The sequence below is a fragment of the Coregonus lavaretus genome (genome assembly GCF_964263955.1).
Source record: "Coregonus lavaretus genome assembly, contig: HAP1_SCAFFOLD_223, whole genome shotgun sequence".
Lineage (NCBI taxonomy): Eukaryota > Metazoa > Chordata > Actinopteri > Salmoniformes > Salmonidae > Coregonus > Coregonus lavaretus.
The window spans coordinates 637,414-651,136 of NW_028163486.1; the positions used below are offsets into that span (position 1 = coordinate 637,414).

At 47.5% G+C, this 13,723-nt stretch overlaps 1 protein-coding gene across 1 annotated transcript in view; it reads left to right on the plus strand.

Moving 5' to 3' along the window:
* Positions 1–4,577: 4,577 nt before the first annotated feature.
* The window catches only part of ptpn2b (protein tyrosine phosphatase non-receptor type 2b), a gene marked incomplete at its 3' end in the record, with an annotated part of 48,221 nt that continues 39,075 nt past the window's right edge, over positions 4,578–13,723 (plus strand). The window contains exons 1-3 of the mRNA XM_084192955.1: positions 4,578–4,775; positions 11,223–11,313; positions 11,528–11,628. Of these exons, the coding sequence (XP_084049081.1) occupies positions 4,719–4,775; positions 11,223–11,313; positions 11,528–11,628 (249 nt within the window). The 5' untranslated portion in view covers positions 4,578–4,718. The remainder of the gene's footprint in view (positions 4,776–11,222; positions 11,314–11,527; positions 11,629–13,723) is intronic.

Below are 13,723 nucleotides of genomic sequence, written 5' to 3' on the forward strand. Positions count from 1 at the left end.
TGTTTTTGTGACCCCAAAGTGTCCAGTCCCCACCCCCCCATGAGTACTCTGGAGCACAGCCTCCCGCAATGCTTTTGGGACCACCACCTGCCACCTCTCCTCCCCCGTAGCTGACTCCTTCCATGCCCGCTGTAACACGCCATCAGCCAGCCGCAGTCGCTCAAACTTTGACCACAACCCTTTGGTCGCGAGTGAGAGCGCTGTCACCTCTTCCCATGGTGGCCTCACCTGCGCCTCTACCCACTGTAGCACTGGCTGTAGGTCTGTGTCCCGTCCCTGCTGCTGCCCCCATTCAGCCACGTCGACAGTCTGCAGCTCACAGCAGACAGGCCCGCTCGCCCGACACACTGTGGCACAGACCCCCTCCTCTGCACACAGCTCTCTCTCCCGTCCCTCTCTCCGTTCACAGTGGCGGCAGCCGTCTGCAGTACAGGGCCGACGGGACATGGCGTCGGCGTTGGAGTGGCGTGCCCCTGCCCTGTGCACCACTGTGAAGTCATACGGCTGAAGCTCCTCCAACCAGCGTGCCACCTGCCCCTCTGGCTCTCTGAAAGACATGAGCCACTGGAGAGCAGAGTGGTCAGTCCTTACAGTAAAGGGCAGACCACCCAGGTAGTACTTGAAGTGTTTGACGGAAGCCACAACAGCCAAGAGCTCCCGCCGGGTGACACAGTAGCGGCGCTCATGTTTGTCAAATGTTTTGCTGAAGTACGCCACCGCTCTCTCCCCCTCTGGCCCCACCTGGGCCAGCACCCCACCCATGCCCACATTGCTCGCATCTGTGTCCAGGATAAAGGGCAATGTGAGGTCAGGGGGGGCGAGCACGGGGGCCTCGATCAGTGCACGTTTGAGGGTGTTGAACGCCTCCTCACACTCCACTGTCCAAGTGAAAGCCTTGTCCTTCGGCAGCAGGCGGTTCAGTGGAGCAGCAACGCTTGAGAAGCCCCGTACAAACCTCCTGTAGTACGAGGCCAGGCCCAGGAAGCTCTTCAGCTGACGCTGGTCGGTGGGGGTGGGCCAGTCTCTGACAGCCGCTAACTTGTCCTCCATGGTGCTGATCCCCTCCTTCCCCACTCGGTGGCCCAAGAAGGACACCTCTCTCCTCATGAAGTGGCACTTTTCGGGGTGGAGCTTCAGACCTGCGGCAGCCACCCTCTCCAGCACACACCGTAGCGCCCCCAGGGCTGACTGGAAGGAGCTGCCATGGGCCAGGATGTCATCGAGGTATACCAGACACTGCTGTCGGGGGATGCCATGCAGCACCCTGTCCATCAAACGCTCAAAAGTAGCTGGAGCGTTGCACAGGCCAAAGCACAGGACCTTGAACTGCCAGTGTCCTCTGTTAGTGGAGAACGCAGTTTTGGCTCTGGCCTCTGGGGAGAGGGGCACCTGCCAGTAGCCACTGCGGAGGTCTAGTGAGGAGAACCAGGAGGACCCCCTAACCAGGTCCAGCGACTCATCGATACGTGGTATGGGGTATGAGTCCTTCCTGGTTACCTCATTCAGCCGCCTGTAGTCCGCACAGAACCTCAGCTTGCCCCCCTTCTTCGGAACCATGACGACTGGCGCCGCCCAGGGGCTGTCTGAGGGCTCAATGAAGTCTGCCCGCTGCATCTCCAACACAGCCTTGTCTGCCGCCTCCTGGCGTGCCAGCGGGATACGGCGGGGACGCATCTTGATAGGTCGAGCATCACCTGTGTCGATCTCATGCTGCACCAGATGAGTCTGACCCACCTCTTCCTCACTCAGCGCAAAGCTGTCTCTGAATTCAAACAGCAACTGCCTCAACCGTTCCTGCTGCTCGGGGTCAAGACCAACACAGTTCCTCCCCCATATCTCCCTCACTGCAGACAGTGTCCTCTCCCCTCCCATCTGGGGTAGCTGGGCTGGGGGGGCGCTGCCCGGGCTCACAGAGGACTGTGTCGTGGAGGTAGCTGGGGGAATGTAACGCAACGCCGTAGGTGACAGGGGGGCTGGGGAAAAGTCACACCCAGATGTGGGGGAGGGGGGGCAGCCATGAGTCTCTGCTGCTTTAACTGTTGGAGTAAAGGGTTTGTTGGGTTGAGTGAATGTGACATTAGGGGCCATGGTGACCTCCGGCCCTCCCTGGAAGCTCAGTGTGCCCCTATTTAGGTCTAACTGGCAGCCTGTGCTCCTAAGAAAGTCCAACCCCAGGATACAAGGGTCCTGCACAGCCGCCACCCACACAGGATGACGCACAGTCCTGCCCCCTACTGTCAGAGTCATTATTCCCTTCCCTTTCATGGGTGCCAGCTCACCTGTGACTGTGCGGAGCTGCACAGTTGTAGGCTCACACTGAGTCCAACCTGGCACAATATCTGGCCTCACCAGGGTTACTGTGGACCCAGTGTCCACCAGGGCGGAGCAGGGCACCCCCTCCACAGTGACAGGGACATGACAAAAGTCCCCAACACAGGTCCGGCCCACCACAACAACAGGCTCCATCCGCTTGCCCTCGTCTGCTTCTGGGGGAAGTGGAGCCTTGCTTCCCCGTCTGTGCCGGTGGGCTCCTCCTGAAGAAGATGGTGGTTTTGAGATAGAAAGCCAGGGGTCCGCACTACCCGGTCTATGCGGACCCCGAGCCGTTTCCCTGAACTCTGGGGGACATGGGGCAATCTCGGTGCAGATGGCCTGGCTGGCCACAACCCCAGCAGACCCTGGGACCAGGGCGTGTGTTTCGTGCCGCCTGTAGCGACACAGCACGAATGAGTTCTGTCATTTCAGCCACCCATGCAGGCTTTTCCGGCTCCGGGCTGCTCTGCCCCCCAGCTCGCACAGAGGGTCTGTCTCCCTGCACCCCCACCAAAGCCCCAGCTGAAGCCCCAGCCCACACCAGCTCCCTCTCCAAAGCCATCTCCAAGGCTACCTGCAATGACTCAGGATGAGCCAGCTGGGTCTGTATGCGCAGCTCCGTAGGAGAGAGCGCCTGTATGAACTGGTCCCGTGCTAGCTCGCTCTGCACGGAGGGGGGCATGTGAGCATATGCCCGCCGAGAGAGGCTCTCAATGTCATTAGCTAGCACCCGTAGAGGCTCTCCAGGCTGCCTGCGTCTATTACTCAGTTCGGAGCGCAGTAGCCCGGGCTGTACACGCTGTCCATAGCGCCTCCTCAGTGCTCCCACTAAAGCACCATAATCACGTCTGTCCGCGGGGCTAATCAATATCAAACAGGCCAGAGCTTCATCCGTGAGGCATAAAGCCAACTGCAGTGCCCTATCTTCATCCGACCACCCCCTAAAATGAGCTAACAGTTCAAACTGAGCATGAAAAGCTTCCCAATCCTCCTTACCGGAATACTTCGGGGTCTTAACGGATACGGACGCAGCCGGGAACTGGGCGCCGCCATGTTTGTTTACATCCTGAGCCCCAGATTCCTCGTCCCGCCGCGTCGACGTCACCCCTTCGGTCCGCCCACCAGAATCCGCGCGAAACACAGTCGACGAAGCACTCATGCCCGCTTCAGCCGCCATCACTCTAACGTCCTCCCTCAAGCGGCCTCTGGGCTCCGATGCCCTGGCGATCTCCTCAGCCAGAACCCCCGACGTCCATGCACACGCACCTCCTTGGCCATAATACCTCCACCTTCACTTTCGGATTCCCTCGAAGCATCTTCAACCCCCGTTCTCACCTACGGTAGCTAGCCACAGAAGTCAGCTAGCTAGCTGGCTAACTTTTATCAACGTTTTTACTTCTGACACCAATGTAATGACCTGACTAGATCATAAAAGAACAACTGTCCAGACAGAGGATTGAGTTTACGAATGGACGGTTTATTAAACCAACTTCACACAGGCTACTGTTTGGCCGTAGCCCACGCCAAATAAATGAAAGATAACCCACAAGCCAATCGTGACCTTCTCTTGTGAAGCCCAGACGTAAAAAGAGAGAGAACAAAGGCTAAACCTGGTCTTAACTTCCAATGCTCCATCCCCCTGCCCAACCCCCCTCCACGCCACTCCGCCAACCGCCAGGATGCCCGGCATCAGAACATTCCAGGCATTCCCGTGATTGGCAGATAGCAGGTTGATTGACATGTCGGACCCCGCGAACACTGGGTACTGGTAGGTACAACACAACCATCTACTAGCCTAACACATAACACACAGCTGTCTGTGCGGGTCGCTACAGTAGTTTCACTGCCAAGCTGAAATACGCCACTTCATAATATTTGACTGCCAAATTGTGCCAAAGCAAACTATATTATAGTCCCAAACGATATGAATTAATTATTCTCTCGAAACCAGGCCGCAGTCACTAATATGCCTTAAAAAGGTGAGCATTTATTATCTCGAATGACATAGAAAATCTTTGTTTTTGACAGATCCCGAAGGTTTCCTCTAGTTACCACAGCCACAAAGTCAATATCGTAAACATTCATACAAATAAATAGATTTTCGGTCTTAATTTAAGGTTAGGCATAAGGTTAGCAGTGCGGTTTGGTTAAGGTTAGATTTAAAATCACAGTTTAAAATTAGAAATTGTAGAAACAGGCTGAGTTTATGACTTTGTGGCAACTAGTGACGAACATTACCGAAGGACCCCTAATGGCGCATGCGCACATCACCCCGTATTAGACGTCAACTACACTGAGAAAGTCTGTAATCGTTTTTTTTTTTTGCGAATGGCTTTGTTTTAAAACAAGTAATGACTTAAATAATTTATAGTTATCATCCATATTGATAAAATAACACTTTAAAAATGGACCAGGACTTTAAGGACATGGATTCAGAGGGCCGGTGGCAGAACTTATACATAGTAAGTTAGCTAGCTGTTAGCTTAGCTAATGCAGCTAGCAGCACCAGTGTCAGCTGCTATTTACGCACGCAAATAGCAGCTATTCGTAGAAATACGCAGGGGATGTTTATTTCTTAGTTCTCTTGTTGCCTTTTACTTTTCTGTCTTTAGACATCTCTTTTCGGTGATGGCGCACAACAATACTTAGCTAGACTCAAAGCCAACAATCTGGAGTTTTTAGCGTGCGCATGCATGCGGTTACTAACGACATCCTCGCTAAGAGGTTTATCTAGCCAGCTAGCCAGCTACTTAGCTAACGGTTGTTCTCTTTTCGATAGTATTTGTATTTATTATAGATCCCCATTAGCTGGGGTCCAGCAAAATTAAGACAGTTATACATTTTAAAAAACATTACAATACATTTATAACATATTTCACAGCACACTAAGTGTGTGCCCTCAGGCCCCTACTCCACTACCACATATCTACAACACAAAATCCGTGTGTGTATGCATGTGTCTGTGCCTATGTTTGTGTTGCTTCACAGTCCCCGCTGTTCCATAAGGTGTATTTTTATGTATTTTTAAAATCTGATTATGCTGCTTGCATCAGTTACCTGATGTGGAATAGAGTTCCATGTAGTCATGGCTCTATGTAGTACTGTGTGCCTCCCATAGTCTGTTCTGGACTTGGGGACTGTGAAGAGACCTCTGGTGGCATGTCTTGTGGGGTATGCATCGGTATCCGAGCTGTGCGCCAGTAGTTCAAACAGACAGCTCGGTGCTTTCAACATTTCAACATCTCTCACAAACACAAGCAGTGATGAAGTCAATCTCTTCTCCACTTTGAGCCAGGAGATTGACATGCATATTATTAATGTTTGCTCTCTGTGTTTATCCAAGGGCCAGCCGTCCTGCCCTGTTTTGAGCTAATTTTCCTAAGTCTCTCTTTGTGGCACCTGACCACACGACTGAACAGTAGTCCAGGTGCGATAAAACTAGAGCCTGTAGGACCTGCCTTGTTGATAGTGCTGTTAAGAAGGTAGAACAGCGCTATATGTTCTGACCATGATAGTTTACAATCCAGGGTTACTCCAAGCAGTTTAGTCATGTCAACTTGCTCAATCTCCACATTATTTATTACAAAATTTAATTCAGGTTTGGAGTTTAGTGAAGGATTTGTTCCAAATATTTAGGACTAACTTATTCCTTGCCACACACTCTGAAACTAACTGCAACTCTTTAAGTGTTGCAGTCATTTCAGTCGCTGTAGTAGCTGACATGTATAAATCAAATCAAATCAAATTTTATTGGCCACATGCGCTGAATACAACAGGTGCAGACATTACAGTGAAATGCTTACTTACAGCCCTTAACCAACAGTGTATTTATTTTTAACAAAAAAGTAAAAATAAAACAACAACAAAAAAGTGTTGAGAAAAAAAAGAGCAGAAGTAAAATAAAATAACAGTAGGGAGGCTATATATACAGGGGGGTACCGGTGCAGAGTCAATGTGCGGGGGCACCGACTAGTTGAGGTAGTTGAAGTAATATGCACATGTGGGCAGAGATAAAGTGACTATGCATAAATAATTAACAGAGTAGCAGCAGCGTAAAAGGATGGGGTGGGGGGGCAGTGCAAATAGTCCGGGTAGCCATGATTAGCTGTTCAGGAGTCTTATGGCTTGGGGGTAGAAGCTGTTGAGAAGTCTTTTGGACCTAGACTTGGCACTCCGGTACCGCTTGCCGTGCGGTAGCAGAGAGAACAGTCTATGACTAGGGTGGCTGGAGTCTTTGACAATTTTGAGGGCTTTCCTCTGACACCACCTGGTATAGTGTTGAGTCATCCGCATACATAGATAGACACTCTGGCTTTACTCAAAGCCAGTGGCATGTCATTAGTAAAGATTTAAAAAAGTAATGGGCCTAGACAGCTGCCCTGGGGAATTCCTGATTCTACCTGGATTATGTTGGAGAGGCTTCCATTAAAGAACACCCTCTGTGTTCTGTTAGACAGGTAACTCTTTATCCACAATATAGCAGGGGGTGTAAAGCCATAACGCATACGTTTTTCCAGCAGCAGACTATGATCGATAATGTCAAAAGCCACACTAAAGTCTAACAAAACAGCCCCCACAATCTTTTTATCATCAATTTCTCTCAGCCAATCATCAGTCATTTGTGTAAGTGCTGTGCTTGTTGAATGTCTTTCTCTATAAGCATGCTGAAAGTTTGTTGTCCATTTGTTTACTGTAAAATAGCATTGTATCTGGTCAAACACTATTTTTTCCAATAGTTTACTAAGGGTTGGTAACAGGCTAATTGGTCGGCTATTTGAGCCAGTAAAGGGGGCTTTACTATTCTTAGGTAGCAGAATGACTTTTGCTTCCCTCCAAGCCTGGGGGCACATACATTCTAGTAGGTTTAAATTGAAAATATGGCAAATAGGATTGGCAATATCGTCCGCTATTATCCTCAGTAATTTTCCATCCAAGTTGTCAGACCCCGGTGGCTTGTCATTGTTGATAGACAACAATACTTTTTTCACCTCTTCCACACTCACTTTACGGAAATCAAAATTACAACGTTTGTCTTTCATAATTTGGTCAGATATCAAATCAAATCAAATTTTATTGGCCACATGCGCTGAATACAACAGGTGCAGACATTACAGTGAAATGCTTACTTACAGCCCTTAACCAACAGTGCATTTATTTTTAATAAAAAAAGTAAAATAAAACAACAACAAAAGTGTTGAGAAAAAAAGAGCAGAAGTCAAATAAAATAACAGCAGGGAGGCTATATATACAGGGGGGTACCGGGGCGGGGGCACCGGCTAGTTGAGGTAATATGTACATGTGGGTAGAGTTAAAGTGACTATGCATAAATAATTCACAGAGTAGCAGCAGCATAAAAAGATGGGGTGGGGGGCAGTGCAAATAGTCTGGGTAGCCATGATTAGCTGTTCAGGAGTCTTATGGCTTGGGGGTAGAAGCTGTTGAGAAGTCTTTTGGACCTAGATTTGGCACTCCGGTACCGCTTGCCGTACGGTAGCAGAGAGAACAGTCTATGACTAGGGTGGCTGGAGTCTTTGACAATTTTGAGGGCCTTCCTCTGACACCGCCTGGTATAGAGGTCCTGGATGGCAGGAAGCTTGGCCCCAGTGATGTACTGGGCCGTACGCACTACCCTCTGTAGTGCCTTGCGGTCGGAGGCCAAGCAGTTGCCATACCAGGCGGTGATGCAACCAGTCAGGATGCTCTCGATGGTGCAGCTGTAGAATTCTTTGAGGATCTGAGGACCCATGCCAAATCTTTTCAGTCTCCTGAGGGAGAATAGGCTTTGTCGTGCCCTCTTCACGACTATTTTAATGTGTTTGGACCATGATAGTTTGTTGGTGATGTGGACACCAAGGAACTTGAAGCTCTCAACCTGTTCCACTACAGCCCCGTCGATGAGAATGGGGGCTTGGATATACTTGGATGTGTAGTGTCAACGTTTGTTGCTGGCATGTCATGCCTAAATTTGCTAATCTTGCCAATGATTAGATTGCCAGCTACATTTACATTTAACATTTACGTCATTTAGCAGACGCTCTTATCCAGAGCGACTTACAAATTGGTGCATTCACCCTATAGCCAGTGGGATAACCACTTTACAATTTTTATTTTTTATTTTTATTTTTTGGGGGGGGGGGGGGGGGGATAGAAGGATTACTTTATCCTATCCCAGGTATTCCTTAAAGAGGTGGGGTTTCAAATGTCTCCGGAAGGTGGTGAGTGACTCCGCTGTCCTGGCGTAGTGAGGGAGCTTGTTCCACCATTGGGGTGCCAGAGCAGCGAACAGTTTTGACTGGGGTGAGCGGGAACTATGCTTCCGCAGAGGAAGTGGAGTCAGCAGGCCAGAGGTGGATGAACGCAATGCCCTCGTTTGGGTGTAGGGACTGATCAGAGCCTGAAGGTACGGAGGTGCCGTTCCCCTCACAGCTCCATAGGCAAGCACCATGGTCTTGTAACAGATGCGAGCTTCAACTGGAAGCCAGTGGAGTGTGCGGAGGAGCGGGGTGACGTGAGAGAACTTGGGAAGGTTGAACACCAGACGGGCTGCGGCATTCTGAATGAGTTGTAGGGGTTTAATGGCACAGGCAGGGAGCCCAGCCAACAGCGAGTTGCAGTAATCCAGACGGGAGATGACAAGTGCCTGGATTAGGACCTGTGCCGCTTCCTGTGTAAGGCAGGGTCGTACTCTCCGAATGTTGTAGAGCATGAACCTGCAGGATCGGGTCACCGCCTTGATGTTAGCGGAGAACGACAGGGTGTTGTCCAGGGTCACGCCAAGGCTCTTCGCACTCTGGGAGGAGGACACAACGGAGTTGTCAACCGTGATGGCGAGATCATGGAACGGGCAGTCCTTCCCCGGGAGGAAGAGCAGCTCCGTCTTGCCAGGGTTCAGCTTGAGGTGGTGATCCGTCATCCATACTGATATGTCTGCCAGACATGCAGAGATGCGATTCGCCACCTGGTTATCAGAAGGGGGAAAGGAGAAGATTAGTTGTGTATCGTCTGCGTAGCAATGATAGGAGAGGCCATGTGAGGATATGACAGAGCCAAGTGACTTGGTGTATAGGGAGAATAGGAGAGGGCCTAGAACTGAGCCCTGGGGGACACCAGTGGTGAGAGCACGTGGTGCGGAGACAGATTCTCGCCACGCCACTTGGTAGGAGCGACCGGTCAGGTAGGACGCAATCCAAGAGTGAGCCACGCCGGAGATGCCCAGCTCGGAGAGGGTGGAGAGGAGGATCTGATGGTTCACAGTATCAAAGGCAGCAGACAGGTCTAGAAGGACAAGAGCAGAGGAGAGAGAGTTAGCTTTAGCAGTGCGGAGAGCCTCCGTGACACAGAGAAGAGCAGTCTCAGTTGAATGACCAGTCCTGAAACCTGACTGGTTTGGATCAAGAAGGTCATTCTGAGAGAGATAGCAAGAGAGTTGGCTAAAGACGGCACGCTCAATAGTTTTGGAAAGAAAAGAAAGAAGGGATACTGGTCTGTAGTTGTTGACATCAGTGGGATCGAGTGTTGGTTTTTTGAGAAGGGGTGCAACTCTCACTCTCTTGAAGACGGAAAGGACATAGCCAGCGGTCAAGGATGAGTTGATCAGCGAGGTGAGGTAGGGGAGAAGGTCACCGGAGATGGTCTGGAGAAGAGAGGAGGGGATGAGGTCAAGCGGGCAGGTTGTTGGGCGGCCTACAGTCACAAGTCGCAAGATTTTATCTGGAGAGAGAGGGGAGAAAGAAGTCAAAGCATAGGGTAGGGCAGTGTGAGCAGGACCAGCAGTGTTATTAGACTTAACAAACGGGGATCGGATGTCGTCAACCTTCTTTTCAAAGTGGTTGACGAAGTCATCCACAGAGGGGGGGGGGGGGATTCAGCAGTGAGGAGAATGTGGCAAAGAGCTTCCTAGGGTTAGAGGCATATGCTTGGAATTTAGAGTGGTAGAAAGTGGCCTTAGCAGCAGAAACAGATGAAGAAAATGTAGAGAGGAGGGAGTGAAAAGATGCCAGGTCGGCAGGGAGTTTAGTTTTCTTCCATTTCCGCTACGCTGCCCGGAGCTCTGTTCTGTGAGCTCGCAATGAGTCATCAAGCCACGGAGCTGGAGGGGAGGACCGAGCCGGCCGGGAGGATAGGGGACACAGGGAGTCAAAGGATGCAGAAAGGGAGGAGAGGAGGGTTGAGGAGGCAGAATCAGGAGATTGGAGGGAGAAGGATTGAGCAGTGGGAAGAGATGATAGGATGGAAGAGGAGAGAGTAGTGGGAGAGAGAGAGCGAAGGTTGCGGCGAAGCATTACCATCTGTGTAGGCGCAGAGATGGTTTGTCAACAGATTCAAAACCCTGCTGGTGCTTCCAATTAGTGAGCACAAGTGTTTATTTGGGCAATCGCAGATGACAACTATTTCCTGAATTTGTTGGTCAGCGGTTTTAACCTTTTAAACATCCATTGGTTGCTGCCAAGTGTGGCAGATTGTGTTATGAGTTTATAGCAATCCGCTGTCTTTAATTTTAAAAGACACTCCTAAAGATGATGAACTGCCTTTCTCCCTGAGTTGATGTTTCCCGTCCTTGTTTTAGACCAGTCAGTGATGCTGATGAGACCTGCCTTTATGTCATGATCATTTCAGGGATGAGATTATTCCTGATCAATAAGGAGTACCTGCTCTTCTGACATCATCCACTGTTCATAAACTACTGAACTAGTCCCCCGAACCTAAACCGTTATCCTACCAGTAATACATGAGGTTCCATTCAGTGCCCACAGCATCATCCATCCTATCAGTGTGACCAGAGGATCTAGCTAAACATGGTCTGATTCTGTGAAATCTATCTAAAGTAGTCTGACCTTGTGTGCAGGCCTATAGAGAAACCATTCATAGTCTATAAGTCTGTGATGACTGAACCGTTTGTTTGTCTGCAGGAAATACGGAATCAGTCCCATGAATGCCCTTTCAAAGTTGCTAAATATCCAGAAAATCGCAACCGGAACCGATACAGAGATGTCAATCCATGTAAGTGACTTCATACCCCTTTATATCTTGTTCGTTTTTTAAAAGGTTTCGTTGTTGTTGTCTTACGTACCACATTGATAGCTGTATGATACCAACTTCAGATTCAGAAAATGTTATTGTCCTCAATGAGGCAATTCAATACATACATAAACTTGTCTTTCACTTGGATATGTTGTTAATATATTACTTCTCTCCTCTGTGGTTGTCTGTGTAGTTGATCACAGCAGAGTTAAACTGGAGAAGGCAGAGAACGACTACATCAACGCCAGCCTGGTGGTCATAGAGGAGGCCCAGAGGAGTTACATTTTAACTCAGGTGACTTGTCCATTCTGTTGTTATTGTTGTCCATTCTGTTGTTATTGTTGTCCATTCTGTTATTATTGTTGTCCATTCTGTTGTTGTTGTCGTCCATTCTGTTGTTATTGTCGTCCATTCTGTTGTTATTGTCGTCCATTCTGTTGTTATTGTTGTCCATTCTGTTGTTATTGTCGTCCATTCTGTTGTTATTGTCGTCCATTCTGTTGTTATTGTTGTCCATTCTGTTGTTATTGTCGTCCATTCTGTTGTTATTGTTGTCCATTCTGTTGTTATTGTTGTCCATTCTGTTGTTATTGTCGTCCATTCTGTTGTTATTGTTGTCCATTCTGTTGTTATTGTTGTCCATTCTGTTGTTATTGTTGTCCATTCTGTTGTTATTGTCGTCCATTCTGTTGTTATTGTTGTCCATTCTGTTGTTATTGTTGTCCATTCTGTTGTTATTGTTGTCCATTCTGTTGTTATTGTTGTCCATTCTGTTGTTATTGTTGTCCATTCTGTTGTTATTGTCGTCCATTCTGTTGTTATTGTTGTCCATTCTGTTGTTATTGTTGTCCATTCTGTTGTTATTGTTGTCCATTCTGTTGTTATTGTTGTCCATTCTGTTGTTATTGTTGTCCATTCTGTTGTTATTGTCGTCCATTCTGTTATTGTCGTCCATTCTGTTGTTATTGTTGTCCATTCTGTTGTTATTGTTGTCCATTCTGTTGTTATTGTCGTCCATTCTGTTGTTATTGTTGTCCATTCTGTTGTTATTGTCGTCCATTCTGTTGTTATTGTCGTCCATTCTGTTGTTATTGTCGTCCATTCTGTTGTTATTGTCGTCCATTCTGTTGTTATTGTCGTCCATTCTGTTGTTATTGTCGTCCATTCTGTTATTGTCGTCCATTCTGTTATTGTCGTCCATTCTGTTATTGTCGTCCATTCTGTTGTTATTGTCGTCCATTCTGTTGTTATTGTCGTCCATTCTGTTGTTATTGTTGTCCATGCTGTTGTTATTGTTGTCCATTCTGTTGTTATTGTCGTCCATTCTGTTGTTATTGTCGTCCATTCTGTTGTTATTGTCGTCCATCTACAGCCCTCTAATATGATGTTTTCCTCTTTGTATTGTTTCTTTCCTATTATGTCTGACTTCTATTAACATAACTAACTCTTGATTAACAGAACTAACACTTGATTAACAGAGCTAACACTTGATTAACAGAGCTAACACTTGATTAACAGAGCTAACACTTGATTAACAGAGCTAACACTTGATTAACAGAGCTAACACTTGATTAACAGAGATAACACTTGATTAACAGAGATAACACTTGATTAACAGAGAACACTTGATTAACAGGGCTAACACTTGATTAACAGAACTAACACTTGATTAACAGAACTAACACTGATTAACAGAACACTTGATTAAAAGAACACTTGATTCACAGTACTGACACTGATTAACAGAACTAACACTGATTAAAAGAACACTTGATTAAAAGAACACTTGATTAACAGAACACTTGATTAACAGAACACTCGATTAACAGAACTAACATTTGATTAACAGAACTAACACTTGATTCACAGAACACTTGATTCACAGAACACTTGATTCACAGAACACTTGATTCACAGAACTGACACTTGATTAACAGAACACTTGATTAACAGAACACTTGATTAACAGAGCTAACACTTGATTAACAGAGCTAACACTTGATTAACAGAGCTAACACTTGATTAACAGAGCTAACACTTGATTAACAGAGCTAACACTTGATTAACAGAGCTAACACTTGATTAACAGAGCTAACACTTGATTAACAGGGCTAACACTTGATTAACAGGGCTAACACTTGATTAACAGAACTAACACTGATTAACAGAACACTTGATTAAAAGAACACTTGATTCACAGTACTGACACTGATTAACAGAACTAACACTGATTAAAAGAACACTTGATTAAAAGAACACTTGATTAACAGAACACTTGATTAACAGAACACTTGATTAACAGAACACTTGATTAACAGAACACTCGATTAACAGAACTAACATTTGATTAACAGAACTAACACTTGATTCACAGAACACTTGATTCACA